Raw genomic sequence first — 11,121 nt, forward strand, 5'->3', positions numbered from 1 at the left:
AAATAAAAATGTGGCTTAACTATAAATTCAAGTCTTTGATCACCATATGGTGAACAGCTTTAGATACGGTATAAACTAAGCAGCATGTTTTTAGAAAAGTGTTCATTTCCTTTGTCTGTAACTAATTATTTTTTCTTTACAACCATGTGGAATATTCAATGTTCGTACCCTCTTTTGTGTTTTGACGTCGTTGACGTCCAGTCATGTATTTGACGATGGAAATGGTTTGAGAGGTGAGCTGGTAGACCGGTGAGTAACTAGTTTGAAACATTGATGTTGAGTAAAGGTGGATTTATGTTTCAGCTGTTTCAGATGCTCCGTATCACTGACATGGTCCTCCTCAAAAACCTAACTATACGCCACAACATGGAGACCACGTAGAGGCCGCATTATAAATACAACATGGAGCCTGTTGACACACGGCTCAGTAATCTTCTTTTCAGTAACGAGATAAATTAGTATTTTGTGATCTAGAAAAGCCATTTCCAGCGCAAACCTTCTCCTCACTGTGCTCTAAGTGAATGAAAGAATGCCAACACGATTACTTTAGGTATATAATAAATGCACAGTTCAGTAATCTTCTCCTTTCCTGTAGCGAGACAAATGTGTTAAGATCTTGCTAGCAGTCATTGTAAGTGCAAAGCTTTCCATGATCATCTCCACATCATCACATCGATGAAAGAATATAAACATGATTACTTTGGGTATGTAATGAATACACAACATAACATCGTTATTCATCTAGTGTTGCAGTGGTGCCACCATAATCAACATGTTAAATCCTACCTTGAACCATAAAGTAAATCCTATGCTTTAAGCATTGATGGTGGGGCCACCAGAACACCTCCACAGAGGAGCATAAATTTGGATTAACACTTCATTAAAGAACTAAATAGACTTTTTTGGGGGGGCCTTTGCTTACCTGATCCATTATCTGATGAGACAAACGGCACCAGAATCATCTCTGTAAGTTATTAGTTCACGCCAATGCTCATGTTATCTCGGTAACATACAGTATATAAAGTCATTGCTGCACAGCGTGTTGAGCAAACAACTTTTAATGGCTGTGTAGACATTAAAGAAGTGAACTGAATAAAGACACTGACAGACAAATAAATAGGACTTGAGCAGGCTACAATGTGTTTTTCACTATATTTTCTTGGCACATCATTGCTGTCCTTCTAATTACCATTGCAGTTCAAATAAGACCACTGACCCCTTTTCCATGGCCCTTTCTTCCCCACAGTATGCCAAAGATTGTTTGTACAGTCACTCAGAGCTCTTCTATTTGCATATAAAGACTTATCCTCCCCCCAAAAAAGTCTGGCCCTGAATCGTGCAGTCAATTATTGCTTATTGTTGCGGGAGATTCACATATGCCCGAGCATCAGGAACGTTTCAACACTCCACTGTCGTCAGCAGATGGGCGTCCACCATGGCGTAATGTTTTTACAACACGGCACACGTTACCTTGCGGGGTGAACGCGCACGTGCAGCCGCCAGTTTGGCTTGCTCAGGGAGGAGAAACATGTTATCGGCTGCATTTATCTGCATAGTGTTGTCTGCCAGTGCTGGGCCTCTGCCAGGTTCAAGGAGGAGGAAAGACAATAATGCATTGTCTTCCCCCTACTTTTAGCTCTCTCTCTTGTTCAGACACAGAAGAGGTTTGTCTGGCTGCCTCCGAAACAGTCCTGTCCTCCCAACCAGCCAGCCACAACAATGGCCACAATCATTTCTTCATCTGTGATTTTTCTTTCTTCATTTTTTTGATGTGTCATCGTGGCCTTTTTTGTCCGAACGATGCAAATCCAAACGGCACTCGATATGCTCGCATAGTCTAGTTTCTGGGGTTGATACTGAGCTGTTATTTTTGGTCTCGCAGTAATCCGAGGAAGGAAGGGGGGAAAAAAATCAAATGGCAAATTGATGGACATCTGTTGGCTTGTTTTATTTATTTATTTTTGCAGTGGCCGAGGTCAGCCTGATGGGACTGATAACAAGCAAATGAGATTAGAGGGAAGGTGTTGGCCAGGCCGTGTGACAGGCCTCTCTCTCTCCCTCTCTCTCTCTCTCTCTCTCTCTGTCTGTCTGTCTGTCTGTCTGTCTGTCTGTCTCAATGCAAAGCCAGTTGTTCATTAGTGTTTCTCTGAGCTTCCATGTTGGGGGTGTTTGCTGTGCTAGTTTGGTGGTGAATGGGTGAATGGGTGGGTGGGTTGGGCGGTGAATACCATGCTGTTCTCTGACAGAGCAGGCCTATGCTCTTATTGGCAGCTTGTGACTGCAGCACTCACATACACGGTGTACCACATTGCATAGCTGGGTGAATCTCGCGCATGAATTCAACTATTGTGTTGCAAGGAAAATATTTTTATCAGAACACCCGGTTGCTATTTATACCAGGACTATACAATAGCCTGCTGAAGAGTTTATTACCCTTTTAATTTGCCACCTTATGACCCCAGAGCCCCATGAGCCTCTGGTCAGATCTTTGTCTGCTGTAAAACAAGAAAAGGCTGGTGGTTCTTGATTGCCAGTCCCGTTGTTTGAAACTAATTAATAATTAAGCAACAATGACCTAGAGGCAGCGGATTATTGTGCAATATTGTCGCAGGTGTGTGCCAACATAGCAAGATAATCCTATGCCTGTCAGTACTTATTGCTTCGTTGAACCTGTTTGCAGCATCTGTGAGTTCAACTGAGAGATGTGTTTAGCATCAAAATAAACTGGCTTTCCAGTTCACTACATTGTGGTTTCTAGGTAGGCTGGGAAAATGCATTGGTTTACTTCACAAGGTAAATTGAATGTATAAATGTCTTTAAAGCAACATTATACAAGAATTGGTATTTTTGCGACTTGGTGTCTGTACAGTTTTCAAAGTGAAATTCACCCTCATGGACAGGATTTGTATTTGGTGAGCTGACTAGGTTTAACTAGGTGGTCGGCAAGTTTGATAACACAGCCAAACATAAAGCACGTGCAATAACACAAGACAAAGCAAGCCAGCTAATATTACTCACTAGTCCAACAGCAAGAAGGCAGCTCGCCGTCTGTCTTGCAGCCTTGAATTTGGCGAAGCTCTTGCCAACAACTAAAAGCCGAGATTTACTCAACCTCTTGCTTGGTCACTCAACCATTATTTTCATTATCAATCAATCTGTTGGTCATTTTTAGAATTAATCCATTAATTGTGTAGTCTATAAAATGTCGTAAAATAATGAAAAATTCCCATCACAATCATTTTCATTATCTATGAATCTGCCCATTATTTTCTTGACTAATTGATTAATTGACTGATTAATTTACTAGTGAAAAATGCTCATCACAGCTTCTTGAATCACAACATGTCCAACCAATTGTCCAAAATTCAAAAAATACTCTCTTTACAATGATATAAAACAGAGGAAAGCAGTAAATCCTCACATTTGAGAATCTTGAACCAGCGATTGTTTGGCATTTTTTCTTGTCAAACAGAGTAAACCCACAAACACAGTTCTGACATACCACTGAATTATGAAGGTGTTACGGCGAACGTGATAGAAAACAATCGTCTACTTTATCATCCAGCAGACACAGAGCAACATGAGTGGCTGCCTGTGGTTTTGTGTGGTGAGGGTTGATGAGAGGTGTGAGACTTAACCATACTGTCCAAGTCCTAATAAAAAAACATTCTGTTAATACTGTTTTTGATATAAGTGTAGATTTGCTGTTACCCATCTCGTCAGTCCGGTTGCGGCCATGATGGTTGAACTGTGACATAAAGCTGTTGTGGAACACAGTGAGTGTATACTATATTCAGTGTTGGCCGGCAACTAGGCCTGTTCTGAACTACCTGTTCTATTTATTTATAGAGAGCCCTTAATGATCTTCAACAAAACACAGAGTACACTGGATTGAAGAGCCCTAGATTTTTGTTTTCTGGACCGTGTTGGAACACTTTAGCAGCAGGGGCAGCAAGTTCCATGATCCAATCAAGAGCGGTTGGTGCTTGTCAGCTGCGGTGGAGAGGCTCAACAAATTACATTAAACAATAAAGGGGTATGGTAATGTTGAACGGGAATGTTGAGCATGAAATCTTATTGATTTGATAACTGTTAGGAAAGAATATTGATATATAAGTTGGTTTTCCATCAAATAAAGTCCATGCTACTTTATATTTTACAAGAAATAACTTTTATGCATGTGTAATATCCCAGTTTTTTTTTTCTTTTTAAAGTTTACAAGGGAGTCAAATGGCTAACTTCTCTCACTCTCTCTTTCTATTTGTCACCATCTCGGTCTCTCTCTCTGCTCCCTTTATCCCCGCTGCCTCTGCCTGGCCTGTGGAAGCAATGCAATTAGACAAACACAAACAAAGCTCTTGAAACTGCCATGGAAAATGCTGACTGTCCACTGTCCACAGTGCTGGCCGCGGGAGCAGCGCTAACTGCTGTTTGACATACATCACATAAAAAACGTTCAGCAAATGTTCTGGGGGGTTTTTGTGGCGTGTGATTCTTCCTTCAACTCTTTAACGGCTAAAATATCAGCTCAAAAACTGACAAACAGCAAAGTAAAAAGCAACACAAACCAACATTCATGCTTGTGAACTAATAAACTCTCTGTACTTTATTTCATCAAATGGACTTCCTGGCATTGAAATGGAGTTCACGTCGTGCCTTTGTTTGATTGGCTCTGCTACTTTGGGTTTAATCCTGCTGGTTTGGGGAGTGTTTGAGTTGGATTACTCCATCGTTGGGCCGGGGTACTGTTTCTCTGGCTTTGACAAGATGGTGTGTGGTGGTTTGTGTGCGTCTGTTTGTGTTTTTTTGGGGTGCGTATGTGTGTGTGTGTGTGTTCTCCCTCACTACCGAATCAGCTGAAACCACAGACAGCCCAACTGGAGCGCCGTCCAAATCCCTCTGCATGCAAATTAAAAACGCAACAATAAACGTGGCAAAGGAACAAGGTGGGCACGCAGGCTTTATGGCCCCCTCTTCCCGCTCTCCTCCCTCTCTCTCTTTATGTCTCTCTCTCTCTTTCTCCCCCTCTCGGCCTCCTCCAAAACCCCTCCTGGGTTTGATGTGGCTTATGGGAGGAGTTGGAACAGGGGACAACCAAACTGCTGAGTTATCTCTTGCATGCAGTGTGGCGGCGTGGCTCTGCCCTCTGTGTGTATGCATGTGTGTGTGTGTGTGTGTGTTTCTGTGTGCGGACCAGCAGCGCGGTGTAATCCGGTGGAAATGAAAGGTGCTGCCGCGCACTGGCCGGGAGATTACAGCGCCGCTCTGTCACGCTGCCAGGACAGACTACCCGGCTGAGCGAGTAGCCCTCTGTAACACACACACACACACACACAGTCACACACACCTCGCTGCTTCCCTTTGACGCTGCGTTTCCTCGTCGCTGGTTTCACTCCCCGGCCGTCCCTCCTTCTTCATCCACTCTTGTCCCTTTACAGCTCTCTCGTAGATTCACCCCCCCCCCCCCCCCACTCCTCTTCGCTCTCCCACGCAGCACTACAATGTGTTATTTCCCTTCACTCCTTCACTCGCACACTCACACTCGCTGGCCTGCTGAGGTTCAGGTCGTCACGTCTGAGCCCGGGAGACCACGTCACTCAACCCCTGCAGAGCCCTTCTGTCTGTACAGTTGAGAATCCTCAATTTGTCGCTCAGCTCGATGAACAAACACAAACACACATTTGAAGTGCTGTAACTGTGAGAAGTTTCTGTTCATCAAACTCTATCTTTATACTCCTGTTTGATGTTAACCCTTATAAGTACTCACAAGTACAGAAGAGGACGAGGCCATATAGTTTGAATCTATATCTGTCCGTTATTCTCTCATTTCGTTTATAAATTGTGAAAAGTGGAGATTATAATTTCCCAGAGCCCACGGCGATGGCTTCACATTGCTTGTTTTGCCCAATTAACAGTCCAAAAGCCAAAACCTTTTTGTTAAGTATCATATAAGACAAAGAACAGCAACAAATCCTCACGTATGAGCAGCTGGAACCAGACAGTGTTACATTTTTACTGAAACAATTGATCAATTATCAAAAGGATCTGTCGATTGACCAATTGTTACTGCTCTGTTCAACAAATATATGGAAAATTACATTATTACATTCATTATTAAATGAATGTTGTATTGATGTTCAAATTGACATCAAGTGAAATTAACTCCACTATTATGTTTTACACTAGAAACAACGTTCTACACATGTAAAACAAAACCGCCAGCAACTCATCTTGATAGTTATTAATTACAATTTGCTGAGCAACATTTTGTAAAGCGTTGATCATATCGCCAACAATGCCTCTGAAAGTATATCTGTGAACTTTGCTCGTGTGTAATTCTGTACAGTTCTGCAGCTTTTACTAAACAAAACAATATGTAAGTGAATAACAACCTTTCGTCCTGCACGTTCAGTAACGTGTCAGTCTCGCATTGAATCCGTCGATCTTCAAGGTCAGACTCATTGTGCACCCATCGTATTGATCACATGAAGCATTTGTGATTGTAATTGTCCAATACTGTTCCTGAGCTCTGTCTTTCATGGCCCTCTGCTGGAGTGTTTCAAACATGGGACTCACTTGCTTCCTCCCAAGGGTGCTGCTCAATATGCGAGTGTGTGTTTCTCGTCACGTTAAATTGCTCCCTCCTGCTGTGTTGCTTGACCTTGGCTAATTCACATCTTCATCTTCAGCTGTGGCAGAAAAAAACACACTAACTGCAGGTGCAGCAACTGTGAAATAATGGGGTGTTTTTTTTTACTTTTATTTTCATTCATTTCATTCAAAACTGTAATTGTGTTACATTTGGGTTCTTCTATTACTCATAGCTATTTTAACACCAAAAGAAGCATATTTAATAATCTGGTTCTCCTCTTAGGTAAAGCACTATAAAACCGGTTTCCTTCCTCTTGGGCCTAAAATGTGTTTTAACACTCTTGAAACCTCTTAGAGACAGCAGTACAAGACGAATCCATTCATTTTTGACCTGTGCTCACGTTTGAGTGTGAAGGCCATGCTGTACTGATCTACTCTTCTCTGTTTGCTCTCTGTGTCGCTCCCTCTTGCCTCCCTCTCGAATCCTTCCTTCAGGGCTGGCTCTGTGAGCTGCTGCGTTGGAAGGAGGATCCCTCTCCAGAGAACCGGACGCTCTGGGAGAACCTCTCCATGATCCGCCGCTTCCTGAGCCTCTCCCAGGTGGAGCGCGACGCCATCTACGAGCAGGAGAGCAGCGCCGGGCAGCAGCACCACAACGAGCGGCCGACGCACTTGATGCACATCTCAGCTGATCAGCTGCAGGTGAGCGTGGCAGCATGAGTCCTGACCGAGCATAGTGTTGGTGTGTGTGTGTGGACTTTAAGTAAAATGCAGAATTTGTCTGACAAAACACACTAAAACTAAATATAAATAAAATGTACATGTTTATTAAATAACAATCACTTTTACACACGCTGTACATGTAGGAATTATGTATGCATACACACACACACACCAGCACATACAAGGTTTCACTTGTGATCATATACTGCAACCATAGACCCCAACTCTGTTATTCATGTTAGAGCTGAAACGATTAGTTGATCAACAGAAATTTACTGTTTTTGACAACTAATTCTTCACTGAAGTCAGTTTTCCATGAAAAAATGTCAAACATACGGTTGTTCCAGCTTCAGAGTATGTTTGGGTTGTTGGTCGGACAAAACAAGCCATTGTGTGTCTATTTTCTGACATTTTATAGACCTAATGATTAGTTGATAAGTGGAGAAAATAATCAGTGGATAAGTTGATTGCGAAAAATGTGTTAGGATTCATGTGTACAGTCCTCAGGTGAGACACAGAAACAAACACTGATGCTTACTGTGTTTGTGCATATTTTCCTGAAGTTTTCAAAAATGAATAAGAAGAAAACATACCCCCCCCCCCCCCCCCCCACCATTCCTCTAATCTTAACTGATTTTCCAGGAATTTGTAACAAACAACACTGAGGAGTTTTAAGATCTCTTGTTAATTAGAAACACGGCAACACTTCAAAAGTTCCTTCTTTTCAGCGAAAGCCGTTTTCAAAGATATCATTAGCCTGAACTTATTTAAAAGAGCTGCGTTATAAAAGACATCTGGCAGATGAATAGAAAATAACACACAGGCTCGGTTAACGGTCGAAATATCTTAATGAAGTACAATAATACTTCTATTAAAATTCTGAGTCACAGCTGAGTGGTTGATTAGTTATTTGGTTACTTGGAGACATGGCCAGGGTTTCACAAAGGCGGCCATTTACTGGATATAAATAAGGTAATAGGATTTCTTTTACGAATCAATGTCAGCAGGAGATATGGAATGAGGGAATTTTGTGCATACTTTGCCTGCAAACAGAACAGATATGGTCGTAGATTGATAAAACTGGATCATTTCTGTTCTGCAGTTTTACACTATCCATGAGAGACTAGTGTTTAAATATTTTGTGCCGGTCCTTCACTAACACGATACATTAGCCAAATTAGCTCACATTTGCTCAACGAGAACTATCATAGCTCAGTATATTGGTACAGTAAAATCACATCTTTGGGTGCATTTATGCAGCTGGCAAACAGAGTCCCTGCAAAGTGCTGTTTTGCAAACTTCATTATGAAACACCTATTCTACAGTGTCTGACTCAGAAATGAAAATAAAAGAGCACCCATTTTGCAGGGTCAATAGGGACCACGAGTTGCCCACTCACTCCCTCTCCAACCACACAATGAGACATTTTACGAGTAATGTGTCATGTGTTTACACTAACGGGATTCTGACGGCAGAGTGAAAGCCATCGATAGCATTCTCACACTGCAGCAAATCATCCAGACCATCGCAACGTGAATTGTGCACAGGGAGCTTGTTTATCACTGCCTGGCAATAGAGCCTGATAAGCAGCAGAGGCTATAATAGAGAGGCCAGTTTCCCACTGTGTGTAGGGCTGATTGTGTCTTTTGAGTGTGTGTGTGTGTGTGTGTGTGTGTGTGTGTGTGTGTGTTGCTGTTGCCTCTACCCCCACAATGAGAGACACAATCTCCCACTACCAAAAAAGGAAAAAAAATCATATCTGCAGAACTGATTACATTCAATGAGATATTACATGGAAAATTCCTTCAACCAAGTGCCTGTTCTATACACAGCGGGCCCATTTTCCCTCACAACTCAATTGATTTTAATGAAAGGCCTTATTAAGGCGCCGATAAGTGTTCACTGATAACATCCCCGTCTCCTTTCTCTTCCCCTTTTCTTTCCCACTGCAGGCTCAGCCACCCCAGTCACAGCAGCAGCACCAGCCCTCCCTGTCCCTCCAGCACCCCTCCCAACCCCTTTTGTCCCAGCAGCCCTTGCAGCAACAGCAGCCCTGCACCGGCCCCCGGTTGCCGCCTCGCCAGCCCTCCACCGCCTCTCCAGCCGAGACGGAGGACGAGGGCAGCCACGGAGGGAGCATCAAGGCCCGCACCTGCGGAGGAAAGATCTCCCTGGAGGCTCTGGGCATCCTGCAGAGCTTCATCCAAGACGTAGGCCTGTACCCCGACGAGGAGGCCATCCACACCCTGTCGGCCCAGCTGGACCTGCCCAAGCTCACCATCATCAAGTTCTTCCAGAACCAGCGCTTCTACATAAATCACCCAGCCAAGGCGCTCAAGGAGCCCAATAACAACAACAACAACAACACCGCAGCCACCACCAACACCAACACCAGCAGCAGCAGCAGCTCCGCCTTCGAGGAGGAGCTGACGGACTTCAGGGAGAGCGGAGAGCTGCTGAAGGAGCTGGACGAGAGCACGCAGACCAACAGCACCATCTTCTCCATCAAGATCGAAGAGCAGCTGGGCCGAGGGGCCGAAGCCCAGTCAGAGTTGGAACACGAGGCCAAGGAGTAGGACTCTCCCCCGTCTGAACATTTACTGACAGTTTTCTCGCGCACACACACACACACACACACACAGACTGATGACTGTGCTAAATGTGCCGCTCCGGCCGACACAGAACCACCAACACCGCAAATAAAGAAAAGTAGTGTTTTTAATCAGAACAGCGCCTGGACTATATGAGGAGTGTTTATATATATCTGACTGACAGGCTATGTGAAGTGAGTGTTCACACACTGGAAACCCCATTTCAGACTCAAGTACTACTTTTTGGATTTTGTAAAACTTGTATTATTCACTGTAAAGACTGATGCATCATTTAAATAATCTGCACAAAAAATTATTCTAAGTATGTTGCCGTGGATATTTGCTGACTGCACTCTATGTCTGTTGTTTTACACTGACTTACTTTATCTTTTTGAGCTACTGATTATATTTAAAAAGAAAAAAAAGTCCCCCTGGAGTTTGCTAGGACTTTGATAGGTGTTTACGTATGTGATGTTTAACTGGATTTTTGAGGAAAAAAAAGAAAAAAATAGCAAATGAAATCAAGGACCAAGTGGTTGACAAGGCCTTAATTATGAGGTATCGAGTCTGGAGCCTGCTGGCAGATTAGTTATTCTTTTAAAAAGCGCATAATGTGATTATGGATCACTCCAAACTCTGGAACGCGATCACCCAGCCCAGGTGAATCTCCGAGAATAGCTCAGTCTTTACATATTATTTGTTAGGGAGGAAATATAAATATATATATATAGACATTATATTGTAACTGTAAAAAAATACAGTCTTAAAGAAACTATGCCAACAAATGCCTTGTACTATACGGCACTGCCGATGTTAGATTATTTTGCAAAACCTTTGTCACTGTAACTTTCTGAGTTAGAAATGTGAATTACACCATGTTTATGTTGTCCGACATTATTTATTTGCAGTTCATGCAGTGTTTCCGATGTAATTACTTTTTTTTTTTTTAAAGTTTATGTTACGTAGAGCTTTTTTAAAATTCCACCGATCTTTTTTCTATTTATAAATGTAATTTCGATGGGCAGTAAAAACAAAAAGTGTCTTAAACGTTTTAAATGGAGAAATGTGCTTTAAAGGTTGCCTATAAAAAGTGCTGTATGTCAACCAACTCATGCTACAAGCTTCACAATTAATGTTGTATGCAATTTTTACTATCATGCAAATAAGCTTAGGTAAAATGACTAACCTATAGAACACCTTAGAAAGAAAAACATAT

The 11,121-nt window shown here is 42.6% G+C and overlaps 1 protein-coding gene across 1 annotated transcript in view; it reads left to right on the forward strand.

Moving 5' to 3' along the window:
* The window catches only part of satb1b (SATB homeobox 1b), a 57,572-nt gene extending 46,746 nt beyond the window's left edge, over positions 1-10,826 (forward strand). The window contains exons 13-14 of the mRNA XM_070911313.1: positions 7,087-7,293; positions 9,267-10,826. Of these exons, the coding sequence (XP_070767414.1) occupies positions 7,087-7,293; positions 9,267-9,890 (831 nt within the window). The 3' untranslated portion in view covers positions 9,891-10,826. The remainder of the gene's footprint in view (positions 1-7,086; positions 7,294-9,266) is intronic.
* The last annotated feature ends 295 nt before the right edge of the window (positions 10,827-11,121 follow it).

This window comes from Enoplosus armatus, chromosome 9 (genome assembly GCF_043641665.1).
Source record: "Enoplosus armatus isolate fEnoArm2 chromosome 9, fEnoArm2.hap1, whole genome shotgun sequence".
Lineage (NCBI taxonomy): Eukaryota > Metazoa > Chordata > Actinopteri > Centrarchiformes > Enoplosidae > Enoplosus > Enoplosus armatus.